Source organism: Salvelinus sp. IW2-2015, linkage group LG33, assembly GCF_002910315.2.
Source record: "Salvelinus sp. IW2-2015 linkage group LG33, ASM291031v2, whole genome shotgun sequence".
Lineage (NCBI taxonomy): Eukaryota > Metazoa > Chordata > Actinopteri > Salmoniformes > Salmonidae > Salvelinus > Salvelinus sp. IW2-2015.
In genome coordinates this window covers 2,394,322-2,411,370 of record NC_036872.1, presented here as the reverse complement: position 1 = coordinate 2,411,370, position 17,049 = coordinate 2,394,322, and the positions used below count along the sequence as shown (strand labels likewise).

Below are 17,049 nucleotides of genomic sequence, written 5' to 3'. Positions count from 1 at the left end.
ATCTGCTTGGAGGGTAGAGTTTAGTAAAGCCTCATTGGAGTGTGTGACCTCATCACCGTGTCAACAATACAACAATACACAGCACAGAGACGCAATACAGAAACACTAACAGTGATCACATAGAAGCAGAGGCCTGAACAGGGACAGGCATCTAACACATTGGGATGAACAGAATGCAGCATTCATGTACCAGGAGGAAAACAGAGATACAAACGCAGCTCGTCCCCAGGCAGCTAACGTGGCTTTGGGTTGGAGCTCAGTGGGAGCTGTGTGTTTGTGGACCGTGAGTGTGTGTGTGTGTTTGTTCCCATAGAGTAATAATACATTATTATGATTTTTTCTATTGTTGAATCATTAGGTGACACATTTTTCTGATTGCAACTGATGAAGGAAAAGGAGAATGGAAGTACTGGAAATCATCGAGGTGTTATGCAAAACGGACAACAAATGGGACAGCTTACAGGGAGAGACAGCCTACAGGGAGGAGGTGAGGGCTCTGGGAGTGTGGTGCCTGGAAAACAACCTCTCACTCAACGTCAACATAACAAAGGAGATGGTCGTGGACTTCAGGAGACAGCGGAGGGTGCACCCCCCTATCTACATCGACGGGACCGCGGCGGAGTAGGTGGAAAGCTTCAAGTTCCTTGGCATATACAGTCGTGGCCAAAAGTTTTGAGAATGACACAAATAGAAATTTTCACAAAGTCTGCTGCCTCAGTTTGTATGATGGCAATTTGCATATACTCCAGAATATTATGATGAGTGATCAGATGAATTGCAATTAATTGCAAAGTCCATCTTTGCCATGCAAATTAACTGAATCCCCCAAAACATTTCCACTGCATTTCAGCCCTGCCACAAAAGGACCCGCTGACATCATGTCAGTGATTCTCTCATTACCACAGGTGTGAGTGTTGACGAGGACAAGGCTGGAGATCACTCTGTCATGCTGATTGAGTTCGAATAACAGACTGGAAGCTTCAAACAGAGGGTGGTGCTTGGAATCATTGTTCTTCCTCTGCCAACCATGGTTACCTGCAAGGAAACACGTGCCGTCATCATTGCTTTGCACAAAAAGGGCTTCACAGGCAAGGATATTGCTGACAGTAAGATTGCACCTAAATCAACCATTTATCGGATCATCAGGAACTTCGAAGAGAGCGGTTCAATTGTTGTGAAGAAGGCTTCAGGGCGCCCAAGAAAGTCCAGCAAACACCAGGAAAGTCTCCTAAAGTTGATTCAGCTGCGGGATCGGGGCACCACCAGTACAGAGCTTGCTCAGGAATGGCAGCAGGCAGGTGTGAGTGCATCTGCACGCACAGTGAGGCGAAGACTTTTGGAGGATGGCCTGGTGTCAAGAAGGGCAACAAAGAAGCCACTTCTCTCCAGGAAAAACATCAGGGACAGACTGATATTCTGCAAAAGGTACAGGGATTGGAATGCTGAGGACTGGGGTAAAGTCATTTTCTCTGATGAATCCCCATTCCGATTGTTTGGGGTATCCGGAAAAAAGCTTGTCCAGAGAAGACAAGGTGAGCGCTACCATCAGTCCTGTGTCATGCCAACAGTAAAGCATCCTGAGACCATTCATGTGTGGGGTTGCGTCTCAGCCAAGGGAGTGGGGTCACTCACAATTTTGCCTAAGAACACAGCCATGAATAAAGAATGGTACCAACACATCCTCCGAGAGCAACTTCTCCCAACCATCCAGGAACAGTTTGGTGACGAACAATGCCTTTTCCAGCATGATGGAGCACCTTGCCATAAGGCAAAAGTGATAACTAAGTGGCTCGGGGAACAGAACATCGATATTTTGGGTCCATGGCCAGGAAACTCCCCAGACCTTAATCCCATTGAGAACTTGTGGTCAATCCTCAAGAAGCGGGTGGACAAACAAAAACCCACAAACTCCAAGCACTGATTATGCAAGAATGGGCTTCCATCAGTCAGGATGTGGCCCAGAAGTTAATTGACAGCATGCCAAGCCAGAGGTCTTGAAAAAGAAGGGTCAACACTGCAAATATTGACTCTTTGCATCAACTTCATGTAATTGTCAGTAAAAGCCTTTGATACTTCAGTATTCCATAATAACATCTGACAAACATATCTAAAGACACTAGGGCAGCAGACTTTGTGAAAATTAATATTTGTGTCATTCTCAAAACTTTTGGCCACGACTGTACATCACTAACAAACTGAAATGGACCACCCACACAGACAGTGTTGTGAAAAAGGCGCAACAGAGCCTCTTCATCCTCAGGAGGCTAAAGAATTTGGCTTGTCACCTAAAACCCTCACAAAATTTTACAGATCCACAATTGAAAGCATCCTGTCGGGCTGTATCATCACTGGTATGCAACTGCACCGCCCGCAACCGCAAGGCTCTCCAGAGGGTGGTGCGGTCTGCCGAATGCATTACCAGGGGCAAACTACCCACCCTCCAGGACACCTACAGCACCAGATGTCACAGGAAGGCCAAAAAGATCATCAAGGACATCAACCACCGAGCCACTGCCTGTTCACCCCGCTATCATCCAGAAGGCGAGGTCAGTACAGGTGCAAAGTACAGGTTTCATTCAAAGAGGAACACTAGCTTAATTGCGACAAGCCTAACGCGATTGATATCATACTACTGATAGCAGCTGTGACATTCCTCAGTGTTTGTTGGTCTGTGTATGCTTGTATGGACGCTGTAAGCTTGTTGTATGTCTGTCTGTGTGTGAGAGAGCTAGGGAGCATTCCTTACAGTACATAGTGCACTACTTTTGACCGTATGGTTTCAAGCCCTGGTCGAAAGTAGTGCACTATAAAGGAAATAGGGTTCCATTTGGGACGAAGCCTATATTGAGGACCGGAGGGAAGGGCTATTCCTAATGAGAAAGGGCAGTAGTGCAGTATATTGAGGAAGCTGATGGCTCCTAGTGATATCCTCTTGACTGCAGACACACTGGGTAACTCTGACACACTGCACCGGGCCCAGCAGGATGTGACCTCACCACCACTACCCTGCCGACCGTAACCACGGTCCGTAACCACAGTCACCAGCGTCGCTGTGGGCCATGGGCAGGGTGAAGTGTAGGGCTCAACTAAACAACATGGCTAAGACACCACTACTTTCACCATGGCAGCTTTAGGCTACCCCAACAACTCTTGGATTCCGTAAATGGTATGAAGTTCAAAGTTTATAATGCAGCACTCTAGGTCCAGTTTTAGGTCCAGTTTTATGTGAATTAGCCAAATCAGTTCAATATTCAAAGAGGACGAGGGCTCGCAACAGATCACTACTACCCAGTTTTTGACAAAACTCACTCTTTAAAATCAATACCATGCAAATACAGTCTTTTTTTTAAACAAATGCAACCAATATCCATGCAGTACCTAACCAAAGTAAAGGGCAATTTTGATAGGACTATTTGAGTGCTAAATTAAGTGATGTGATACTCACATTGATTTCTCAACGCTCTCCATTACAAAGACCTTGAACCCCAGGCACCGACACACTGGTCAGTCAGGGTCCTTGTATTGAAGGTTAATAAAGATGGCAGGGGGCTACTGGGATTCTTTGTATATGACCACTGGCCAGACAGGCTCACTAGTTAACCTGACACATGAAAGCTGTTGTGAGTGCAGGGGGTCATGGGTAGGGGGTAGAGGGGGATAGAAAGCTGGGGTGGGGTGCTATGATGGGGAACAGACTTGAGACGACACAGGCCTCGCTGCCTTGATCAAAAGCTTTCATTATTGCCGAGCTGAAGAGATGAAACAGGCATTCTGTTGAGCACCCGGCTTCCTGTGGCGTGGCTATGATGTCGTGACCCAGTCAACAACACACAGACACCAGCTGAGAGGACAGAATAGGAGGGGATAGGAGAGGTGGGAAGGGAAGGAGAGGAGAGCATGGCAGAGGGGTTATTGATGAGGGTGTGTGCATGGTTGGTTGTGGCTTGATAGGTGGGTTGAGAGGGATCTCGGCAACATAGGAAATTAAATGTGAAATAAAAAAAATGTATAATGTTAATGGAGTAAACTATTATTTTAGCGGTAAACTGACCCTCATTCTAAGATTTACTTTGCTTTATTACAAAATGCATTTTCAAATAAATTCTCTTAAATTAGTGCCACTCCATGGCTTGATTTAATTTGTGATTCTAATTTATACATGACTAATGAACACTAAACTGGGCATGACAATATTTATTTTCCATAATTGCATTACTCTCTGCTCGTTAGTACATTTGCATTTCACATCAGCTTTGCCGAGTGGGATGTCACAGTCCTCGAGACTCGGGGACAATCATTTCCACAACCACTGTGCTTGGCTCTGGAAGTGACAAAAACGCCTTGGCTATGCCTACCTGCTCATTAGGTGGACGAGTGGAAGAAGAGATACGACAGAAAGAAAGATAGGAGAGACAAGGTACAGCCACACAATCATTTGTGTTAGCAATCAAATGTACAGGGGATATCAGAATTCAATACAGCCCTTTAACATTGGATACGTTTCTGTTTCAAGCTGGTGCGCCTTCTTCTCTATGACTCTGTGGTGTTGTTAACACAAGAGTCTGGATTTATTTCTCTGTCCCGAAAATGGACTGTACAGAGACACAAATGCCAGATGGACTGGTCCATCTTTAGCCTAGTGGGCCTGTCTAAATTGGGCTTTTGGCAGAATGGTCCTTATTTGAGGGCCACGAGGAAGAAAATGAACCAGTTTGTTAGAAATGCCTGCACTGATTTCTGGTACCTGTCTCTGTCTGGGTTAGAGCATGCTGGAGCAATCCCATAGGCTGTCTTTATACGGCCATAAATATGTGGCAATAAAAATACCTTATCTTTGAGGAATCAGACTTTCAAGGAAATATTTAGATAGCCACATTCCAAATGCAGTTTAAAGAGAACTTGTTGTCTTTTGAGTGAGTAACTGTTGCTGCAATTGATGATGCTCATGGTGGTTTAAGCCCTGAAACCATGACCATTCTAGTCAGTGTAGCTTGTGTGAGCTTCCGGACCCTTTCGTTTTCTGAATTTTGCAAATACACTTGAAACTGGTGACATTTTACCCCCCCTCATATACAGTATGTGTGCGTCCCAAATGGCACCCTATTCCCTATATAGTGCACTACTTTTAACCAGAATCATATGGACCCTGGTTGTCCTTGTCAAAAGTAGTGCACTATATAGAGAACAGGGTGCCATTTGGGACGCATTCCATGTCATGTGCAGTCACAGGAACAGATGTCAGTTAAATTGATGACGCAGTATCTTCTAAAAAGAGGTTTGTTCCCACGCCTTATGTAGTTCCAGTGGCATAGATGGAAAACCCTGGAGTGTGCCGCAGTTTCACTGTGTTCATCTTATCAAACGCCAAATGTTTGTTTATTGTCCGTCCTAACCAGCTAGCCAGGGACAGCTTTGACACCACAGCAAGGGACAGACCACTTGACTGACAGGTTAACGACAGCTCTCCTGACTACGTACAAACATCTGTTACATCATGACACTGACACCATGTACAGTAGACATGACAACCATGACATACATCCGGAAAACAGAGTGTTCAAGTCAAGTGTTACCGAGACCCCCAGACACAGACCCCCACAACCACCCTGGCCTCCCCCAGCTCCTCACCTCTTTGGAGGGGACTCGTGAGCCCTTCCTCCTTGTCCACCAGGTCTCCACCATGGCGATGAGACAGGAGACCACCACACCCGCCGCCAGCACGCAGAACACGCCGGCAAAGCTGTGGATGTCCAGGGCGCTGCCGCGGTGTTTGGTGTGCACCGCAGAGTACAGGTCACACGGGCTGTCCCGCGGCCACCACTTCAGTTTCAGGATGTCCATGTCCCCGTTCTGCTGCAGCTCCAGGATCCTGACACACACACACAAACACACACAGATAGATGCACATACACGCGCACATGCACGCACGGACAGACAGACGGATGCGCCCACACAGATACACACACAAAAACACACAAACACACACACAAACAAATTGAGTACAGATGTGTTATTGTCTGCAGGTGTATACAGGAATAGGGCAAAATCTACATTTCATTCAGATTGGACTGCATCACATTTTCTTCAGGATGTACTGTAGGTTATAATCTACTTCCCCTGATGAGTAAGTAGCTTAGACTCAGAGACATATTTATTAGGTACACCCATCTAGTACTGGGTCGGACCCCCCTCCGGGACACAAGGTGTGACATGCAACATGCTGCTCAAGGGACCTAACGTGTGCCAGGAAAACATTTCCCACACCATTACACCACCACCACCACCAGCCGGTACAGTTGACACCAGGCAGGATGGGGCCATGGACTCATGCTGCTTACGCCAAATCCTGACTATCATCAGCATGAGGCAACAGGAACCGGGATTCATCAGACCAGGCAATGTTTTTCCACTCAATTGTCCGGTGTTGGTGATCGCGTGCCCACTGGAGCCACTTCTTCTTGTTTCCAGCTGATAGGAGTGGAACCCGGTGTGGTCGTCTGCTGCAATAGCCCATCCGTGACAAGGACTGACGAGTTGTGCGTTTCCGAGATGCCATTCTGCACACCACTGTTGTACTGCGCCGCTAGGCAGCCTAGTGGTTAGAGCGTTGGGTCAGTAACTGAATGGTTGCTGGATCAAATTCCTGAGCTGACAAAGTCCAAATCTGTTCTGAACAAGGCAGTTAACCCACTGTTCCCCGGTAGGCCGTCATTGTAAATAAGAATTTGTTCTTAACTGACTTGCCTAGTTAAATTAAAAATATATATATTTGCCTGTTTGTGGCCCACCTGTTAGCTTGCACAATTCTTCACATTCTCCTTTGACCTCTCTCATCACGAGCTGTTTTCGCCCACAGGACTGCCGCTGACTGGATGTTTTTTGTTAATCGTACCATTCTCGGTAAACCCTAGACACTGTCGTGCGTTAAAAGCCCAGGAGGCCGGACATTTCTGAGATACGCCTGGCACCGACGATCATAACACGCTCAAAGTTGCTTAGGTCACTCGTTTTGCAACATTCTAACGTTAAATTGCAATAGTAATTCAGAACATGTGCAGACCAGCTGGCTGGACTGTTAAAGGACATATTCCATCTCTCCCTTTCCCAGTCTGTTTTCCCCACTTGCTTCAAGATGTCCACCATTGTTCCTGTACCCAAGAAAGCAAAGGTAACTGAACTAAATGACTATCGCCCCGTAGCACTCACTTCTGTCATCATTAAGTGCTTTAAGAGGCTAGTTAAGGATCATCTAACCTCCACCTTACCAGACACCCTAGACCCACTACAATTTGCATACAACAGATCCACTGATGGTATCATCGCCCTGCACACTGTCGTATTCCATCTGGACAAGAGGAATCCCTATGTAAGAATGATGTTCATTGACTACAGCTCAGCTTTCAACACCATAATGCCCTCCAAGCTCATCACTAAGCTTGGGGCCCTGGGTCTGAACCCGGGCCCTGTGCAGCTACGCTGATCCTCAACACAGGAGCCCCACATGGGTGCATGCTCAGCCCCCTCCTGTACTCTCTGTTCACCCATGACTGCTAGGCCATGCACGTCTCCAACTCAATCATCAAGTTTGCAAACGACACAACAGTGGTGGGCCTGATTACCAACAACAACAAAACAGCCTACAAGGAGGTGGTGAGGGCCCTGGCGGAGTGGTGCCAGGAATACAACAACCTTGTTTCAGTCTAGACAGAGGCATACAAACTGAGAGTACAAAACATAGACTGACCAGGTGAAAGCTATGATCCCTTACTCATGTCACTTAAATCCACTTCAATCAGTGGAGATGAAAGTGAGGAGACAGGTTAAAGAAGGATTTTTAAACCTTCAGACAATTGAGACATGGACTGTGTGTGTGCCATTCAGAAAGTGAATGGGCAAGACCAAATATTTAAGTAACTTTGAACGGGGTATGGTAGTAGGTGCCAGGCGCACCAGTTTGTGTGTGTCAAGAACTGCAACACTGCTGGGTTTTTCACACTCAACATTTTCCAATGTGTATCAAGAATGGTTCACCACCCAAAGGACACCCAGCCAATTTGACACAACTGTGGGAAGCATTGGAGTCAACATGGGCCAGCATCCCCGTGGAACGCTTTCGACACCTTGTAGAGTCCATGCCATATATATGACTCTGGCTAGACTAAAATAAGGTTTTTCTATTCAAAGGCAAGCACTGAGTATGATCCATGTCATTCACATTGTATGATGATCTGAGGGGTGAATCTCAATTGTATTTCCTGGATTCCTCGCATCCTCTCTCCTCACCTCATTCTCAAAACACATTGAAGGTCAGAGAAGAAACCTTGACTCTTCTCCTCCAATGCAAGGGAGGACACTAGGAATAAAAAAATACATGAGATTCACCCTGATTCTCTGCAGATGTTTGAATGGTCCTCAAACACTAGAGGGCAATATCGGACAAATAATGATGCCACAGACTGACAGCTGTATTAACCTGTCAAAATAATTATAAGAAATATGAATATGTTTTGTAGCAGAGTGTTATTACTTTTCTCTAATGATGTTATGCTGTCCAGCTAAACAAATTAACAATGACATCCAATAAAAACCCTCAAAGGTTGATTGGAGCCTTCTGTTCATTTACAGAACTATATTTCAGAGGTGTGGCTTGCGGAATCGCAGGGGAAACAATGAACAGCACACACACACACACACGGACAAAGACACACGAGTGACTTGAATGACAACACTTATCTTTGACTGTGCCTCTACAAAGTATAACAAATAAAAAATGCTGCCAAAGTATCTCAAATGCAAATGTAGTGTAAAGGTAGTTTACATAATTAGAAAATGAATAATAGCAGAGGTGCATATCTTATTTCAATAACATATAATTCTCTAATATAGACATTATTTTAACCTCTTTAACCTCTGCTACATAGGCACATATAGAATCGTAAGGTCTGATTTGGGATCACTGTTGGGAGACTAAGGGATCTTATTTAGATAAGGCCCACATAACAGATGACTCAGATGTTGGCTCAGATGGAATGAAAAAGAGGAATACATGCTAGTGAAACGTCCAATCAGAAACAGAGACTTGATAAGCTGTAGACCATACTATCTACCTAGAGAGTTTTCATCTGTATTTTTCGTAGCTGTCTACATACCACTACAGACCGATGCAGGCACTATGGATTACAGGCAACATCCGCACTGAGCTAAAGGGTAGAGCTGCCGCTTTCAGGAGCGGGAATCTAACTCGGAAGCTTACAATAAATCCCGCTATTCCCCATCAAACAAGCAAAGCATCAATACAGGACTAAGATTGAATCATACTACACCGGCTCCGACGCTCGTCGGATGTGGCAGGGCTTGCAAACTATTATTGTACTACAAAGGGAAGCACAGCCGAGAGCTGCCCAGTGACACAAGCCTACCAGATGAGCTAAATTACTTCTATGCTCGCTTCGAGGCAAGTAACACTGAAACATGCATGAGAGCACCAGCTGTTCCGGACGACTGCGTGATCACGCTCTCCGCAGCCGATGTGAGTAAGACCTTTAAACAGGTCAACATTCACAAGGCCGCAGGGCCAGACGGATTACCAGCACATGTACTCCGAGCATGCGCTGACCAACTGGCAAGTATCTTCACTGACATTTTCAAGAGTCTGTAATACCAACATGTTTCAAGCAGACCACCATAGTCCCTGTGCCCAAGAACACTAAGGTAACCTGCCTAAATTACTTCCGACCCGTAGCACTCACGTCTGTAGCCATGAAGTGCTTTGAAAGGTTGGTCATGACTCACATCAACACCATTATCCCAGAAACTCTATACCCACTCCAATTTGCATACCGCCCAAACAGATCCACAGATGATGCAATCTCTATTGCACTCCACACTGCCCTTTCACACCTGGACAAAAGGAACACCTATGTGAAAATGCTATTCATTGACTACAGCTCAGCGTTCAACACCATAGTGACCTCAAAGCTCATCAATAAGCTAAGGACCCTGGGACTAAACACCTCCCTCTGCAACTGGATCCTGGACTTCCTGACGGGCCGCCCCCAGGAGGTAAGGGTAGGTAACAGCACATCCGCCACGCTGATCCTTAACACGGGGCCCCTCAGGGGTGCGTGCTCAGTCCCCTCCTGTACTCCCCGTTCACTCATGACTGCACGGCCAGGCACGACTCCAACACCATCATTAAGTTTGCCGATGACACAACAGTGGTGTTCCTGATCACCAACAACGACAAGACAGCCTAAAGGGAGGTTGTCAAAGACCTGGCCATGTGGTGCCAGGGCAACAACTCTCCCTCAATGCGATCAAGATGAAGGAGATGATTGTGGACTACAGGAAAAGCAGGACCGAGCACTCCCCCATTCTCATCGACGTGGCTGTAGTGGAGCAGGTTGAGAGCTTCAAGTTTCTTGGTGTCCAAATCACCAACAAACTAACATGGTCCAAGCACACCAAGACAGTCGTGAAGAGGGCACAACAAAACCTATTCCTCCTCAGGAGACTGAAAAGATTTGACATGGGTCCTCAGATCCTCAAAAGCTTCTACAGCTGTACCATCGAGAGCATCCTGACTGGTTACATCACTGCCTGGTATGGCAACTGCTTGGCTTCCGACCGCAAGGCACTACAGAGGGTAGTGCGTACGGCCCAGTACATCACTGGGGCCAAGCTGCCTGCCATCCCGGACCTCTATACCAGGCAGTGTCAGAGGAAGGCCCAAAAAATTGTCAAAGACTCCAGCCACCCTAGTCATAAACTGTTCTCTCTGCTACCGCATGGCAAGTGGTACCAGAGCGCCAAGTCTAGGTCCAAGAGGCTTATAAACAGCTTCTAGTCCCAAGCTGTAAGACTCCTGAACATCTAATCAATTGGCTACCCGGACTACTAGCAATGCCCCCCTCTTTTACGCTGCTGCTACTCTCTGTTATTTTCTATGCATTAGTCACTTTAAAACTTCTTCTTAATAGGGGGCGCCATTTTCACTTTGGGAAAAAATAGTGCCCAAATTAAACGGCCTCGTACTGTGTTCTAGATCATATGATATGCATATTATTATTAATATTGGATAGAAAGCACTCTGAAGTTTCTAAAACTGTTTGAATTATATCTGTGAGTAAAACAGAACTCATTTGGCAGGCAAACTTCCAAACAGGAAGTGAATATTCTGAAATGGGTCTCTGTGAAGGGCTTCGCCTATTCAATTGCCTTGTATTTATGGATATGTATGCACTTCATACGCCTTCCACTAGATGTCAACAGGCAGTAGAACGTTGAATGAGGTGTCTAGCCTTATGTGGGACCGAATGAGAGCTTTTGGAGTGACAGGTCAGCCATATTGGCAGTATTTTGCTGCGCACCTGGGTGCACCATATCGTTGTCTGCAATGCCTTAGGTAGACACGAAGAAATGCTCCGTCTGGGACGTTATTGGATACATACGAGAAAAAACATCCTAAAGATGGATTTTCAACTGAGTTTGACCAGTTTATTCAACTTTTATTATGACTTTTTGAATTTTTCGTTCCATGCGTCAAACTTTCATGGACACGTGAGCTCCACTATGCTAGCCAAAGTTGCTAATTTGACAGAAGAAATGGACATTCTAAAACAAAACAACGATTTATTATGGAACAAGGATTCCTGGCACTGCATTCTGATGAAAGTTCATCAAAGGTAAGAGAATATTTATGATGTTATTTCGTATTTTTGTTGAATATGTTGACTCCAACATGGCGGAGAATGGCTGAGCGCTGTCTCAGATTATTGTATGCTGTGCTTTTTACAAAAGTTATTTTTTTTTAAATCTAATACAGCGGTTGCATTAAGAACCAGTGTATCTTTAATTATATGTCCAACATGTATTTTTCAGCAAAGTTTATGATGAGTTTTTATGTTAGATTACGTGACTCTCTAAAATTTCTCCGGACAATTTGGAGCATGTTCACAATGTAAAACCAGGATTTGTAGCTATAAATATGCACATTTTCGAACAAAACATAAATGTATTGTATAACATGATGTTATAAGACTGTCATCTGATGAAGTTGTTCAAAGGTTAGTGATTCATTTGTGGGTTTTGTGAAAGCTATCTTTGCGGTGAAAAAATGGCGTTGTGTTTTGGGCTATTGTGGTGAGCTAACATAAATATATGTTGTGTTTTCGCTGTAAAACTTTTAAAAAATCGGACATGTTAGGCTGGATTCACAAGAAGTTTATCTTTTATTTGCTGTACAACATGTATTTTTCATAAAAGTTTTATGATGATTATTTCTGTATTTCACGTTGCTCTCTGTAATTATTCTGGCTGTTTTGGTGCCATTTGTGACCATGGCTGTGTTGTAAAACCCAGATTTGTAGCTATAAATATGCACATTTTCGAACAAAACATAAATGTATTGTATAACATGATGTCATAAGACTGTCATCTGATGAAGTTGTTCAAAGGTTAGTGATTAATTTTATCTCTATTTGTGGGTTTTGTGAAAGCTATCTTTGCGGTGAAAAAATGGCGTTGTGTGTTGCGCTATTGTGGTGAGCTAACATAAATATATGTTGTGTTTTCGCTGTAAAACATTTAAAAAATCGGACATGTTGGCTGGATTCACAAGATGTTTATCTTTCATTTGCTATATTGGACTTGTGATTTCATGAAATTATATTATATGATATTCCCTGTGGCGCTAGGCTAGGCTATGCTAGTCAGCGTTTCTGATGAAGAGGATCCCGGATCCGGGAGGGGGGGTCGGTAGAGGTTTAATAACTCTACCCACGTGCATATATTACCTCAATTATCTCAACTAACCAGTGACCCCCGCACATCGAATCTGTACCAGTACCCCCTGTATATTGCCTCGCTATTGTTATTTTACTGCTGCTCTTTAATCACTTGTTACTTTATTTCTTATGTTTTTAGGTATTTTTCTTAAAACTGCATTGGTTAAGGGCTTGTAAGTAAGCATAAGTAAGCTCTACACCTGTTGTATTATGCTCGTGACAAATACAATTTAATTTGATTTTTGATTTGATTCGATATTGGAAGAAATGTCGTCTTGATTAATCAAAGTCGGTCTGAGATTTGAGCTCGACGATTGATACTGTAGTTGTTATGCCGCCGACAAAGACAGGTCTGAAAAGGAAAACAATGGAAAGAGGGATTGCACTCAATCTAATGGAATGGAATGAGGGAGATACCTAAGGTTATCAAAATGCAGACAGCAATTCCGTCAAACATATTCAATTCCATCAATCTCGGAAATCATCCAAGTGCTAAGATTTTTCAAGTATGGGTTTTTGCTTGCTTTTCAATATTTCAGAATACTTCATTGTCCTTTATTTCCCTTACAGTGCACAGAAATATGTGTTTTGCTCTTTAACCCAACCCCCCCCCCCCGTCACACGCACGCACACAGACACATACGACGGATGCATTTTAGTAGCTTAAAAGAAAAGAACTGGAAAAAAAGTGATTATACTTTAGAGTAAACAAAATACTTGAGATCGTGGCCAAAGAAGATTGGTCAATGTGGAAAGCTACCCTAAGAGCTTAGTCGTTTATCACTGCTTTCCTGCAATAATTGGAGTAATATGATAACATTTTTCTGTATGTTTTATCTCTGTGGAAATGTTGCTCTATTATTGCCATATTTTGCTCCAAAACAGACATATCACATCAAGTTGTTAATTTACATTTTAGTAATTTAGCAGACGCTCTTATCCAGACCGACTAGGGTTAAGCGCCTTGCTCAAGAGCACATTGACAGATTATTCACCTAGTCGGCTAGGGGATTCGAACCAGTGACCTTTCGGTTACTGGCCCAACACTCTTAACTGCCACCCTATGTTCACCTCATGTGGCATATACAGAATAAGACATGTTTTTATTTACATTAAAAAAGTATTTATTCTATTGCAACTACTATTAAGATCTGTCTCCTATGCATCTGGTGTACTCACAGCACACTGTGACTTCCAAATAGAATAAAAGTTATTTTTCCACTATGTGTTTCCATTAGCTACCATGAGCCACACACAGGCAATACAAAAGAGGCGCCCCCTCCTCACCCCAATTATACTGTATATGTCACCGCGCGGTAAGATGGAGTGATGGAGCGGGAACGGAGCAATGGAGGGCTTGCGTTCCCCCTGGCCCTGTGCAGTGGTGACAGGAGGTATCACCCAACAGATGAGCTCCAACTGGGGCTTGAGAAATTTCACCTCCAATGTGACTGGATGGCTGATCTGGGCCTGTACACAATAAGAACAGCCTTGTCCCTCTCAACCACCGTGTCATTCTAGTGACTGGATCAGGGGTTCACCAATGTGTCACTTGGGGTTAGTTATAAAATGTGTGCATGTGTGTGTGTGCAGTAGGTTGGTTGGTTTTCTCCTCATTCAGGCTCTGCATGACCTGGGCTGTAGAGAACTCTGAATAGTGACCTAGCTCTAGTCCATAACCGATTGTAAAGGGCTGATCACTCTTACTCATGCTCTCTGGTGACAACAGATGCACACACACACACTTCATGACATCACAGTGTTGCCGAGGAGTTCGGTGTTGTTAGGCCAAGCTCTCATTCCAGGAAAATGATCGAATGTCACACCATATAATGTATGCAGTCTGTTGACATGTTTCTATCACTGGAGGTAGGTGGGAAGTTCTGTACCCTACCAGCTCTCACCGTCTCACGTCAGAATTAGACGTCCATCCATGTTTCTCAAACGTCAAATTTCGAAGATGTTCCAAAGGTTTGGGATAGGCTTAAAACCAAAATATATAAAAAAACTTTCTACCGCTGGATTCGAACTTGGAATCAGAGGCAGATGCTTACACCCATCCCTGTCCACAACACCCTAGCAAAACCGAAACATACTTAAAGGTTACACTGTTGCCCCTAGTGGCCGTTTCCACGTCATCGCCCGACGTCCTCAGACCTGGATAGACGTCGAACACTGACTTGTATCACGGGTAACCTGGCTGCTGTACCAACCAGCCTTTCTGCCTCCTGGGCTCTGCATGGCGATTAGTGTGGACTACTGGAGCTGTTGCCAAGGCAACCAGCTGCTGCAGAAATGATCATACGTTATTAGATGGTTTCGACGGAGGCAGACAAACTACCGTACTTGATAGGACTAAAGAGAAGACGAGGAAAAAAGAAAAGAAAGGAAAAAAAGGAACAGCAGAAATTCCAAGGTGATGCAAACAAATTATAACATCTGAGATGCTACATTTCAGTTGAACACAGGACAAAGGCACATAATACCCACATTGAGACACACACCACAACACCACACCACACACAGACACAACACACACACACACACACACACACACACACACACACACACACACACACACACACACACACACACACACACACACACACACACACCACACACACCCACACACACACACACACACACACACACACACACACACACACACACGATAAATCTGGGGTCCAGAGTCTAAACCAGAATTGTGTCTCAGGTTCGTATTCAAAGGCAAATTGCTTCTCACGGAGACAGATCATTTATAGAAGGTTCTCTTGGGCCCCAGACATCTTCTATATCAGGAGTTTGAGGTTGACAATACTGGGCACCAGGGCATAAAAATAATAGAGTCAAACAATTGTTTATCCCAGAGGCAATAAGGCTTCTAAATGACAAACACTAGTAGATCCAGCAGGCAGGCCTTTAGTTGATACTGTAGTCCAATGTTCCCCAACTCCAGTCCATTGTTGTGCTGTTGGGGGGTGGACAAACACACCTGATTCAACTCATCCAGGGCTTGATGATTAGTTGGCAAGTGTGCTTGTCCAGGACTACAAAAAGTCTGTACCGTTGGGGGTACTCAAGGACTGGAGTTGACTGGAGTTGAGAAACACTGCTGTAGTCGATGGTGTACGAATGTGTATTGTGTTCAGAATAATTAGGATTCCCACATGAACTGCACTTTGTCTACCCTCATTGGTTGTATTTATTGTTTGTAATAATTGTTTATTGTCTTTTGTCTATGCTTGATATGTATGCGTTTAATGTATGCACAGAGCCTCATACAAAATGTCCCCATGTGGATAATAAATTCATTATCTTATCGTGTTCTGCTCTTCTCTTATCTCTAGTTATAACCTATGCAAAAGGGTGCAAACTTGTTCCATTGCATCCAAACTTTAGAAGAAACAATTAAATCTGACAAAAATAGCAAAAACAGGGAATGGTAGTATGTTCCATCTGGGAGAATTTCTGACAACATGATTACACAATGTCAAAAGGAGCACAGGAGAGAAACTGTTCTAAAATAAGCTCCTTGCATAAAGTGCACTCTGAGTAGCAACTCCTTATTAAATGAGGACAATGGAGGCGTGACGGCCATGGTACTAATCCCACACAGCCAGCCAAACTGTATTCTCACTGTCTGGCTACCTCCAAAGAGTTTGTCTTCACAATGCCACTCATGCCCATTCCAGATTCACAGTCACAAATCATCATAATTAGTGGTATAATTAGGCCACTACAATATTCGAATCATACAAAGCGGTATAAGAGGGGAAAAGAGTCCAGAGAGCTTCACGTTTTATTAGTCGTATGTATGGGATAAGCATGGTATACGGTGTACATAGTCCAATGAAATGCTTACTTGCAGGTTCCTTCTCAACAATTTAATTTTACCTTTATTTAACTAGTCAAGTCAGTTAAGAAAAAATATTATTTACAATGACGGCCTAGGAACAGTGGGTTAACTGCCTTGTTCAGGAGCAGAACAACAGATTTTTACCTTGTCAGCTTGGGGATTTGATCAAGCAACCTTTTGGTTAGTGGCCCAACTGTCACGTTCCTGACCTTGTTTTCCTTTTGTATTGTTGTGTTTAGTGGGTCAGGACGTGAGATGGGTGGGCAGTCTGTGTTTGTTCTATGTTAAGTGTCAGGTTTAATTGACCTTGTATGGCTCTCAATCAGAGGCAGGTGTTTTCGTTTTCCTCTGATTGAGAGACATACATAGGGAGGTTGTTTCACATTGTTTGTCGTGGGTGGTTGTCGC

At 44.2% G+C, this 17,049-nt stretch overlaps 1 protein-coding gene across 2 annotated transcripts in view; it reads right to left on the bottom strand.

Annotated features, from left to right (window-relative positions):
* LOC111957531 (glutamate receptor ionotropic, delta-2) overlaps nucleotides 1–17,049 on the bottom strand; it is a 705,651-nt gene that overhangs the window by 5,657 nt on the left and 682,945 nt on the right. For both annotated transcript variants that reach the window (XR_011474713.1, XM_023978383.2), the window contains exon 13: nucleotides 5,629–5,869. Coding sequence is in view for 1 of the 2 variants with exons in the window: in XM_023978383.2 (XP_023834151.1) it covers nucleotides 5,629–5,869 (241 nt within the window). In the remaining variant the exon portion in view is untranslated. The remainder of the gene's footprint in view (nucleotides 1–5,628; nucleotides 5,870–17,049) is intronic.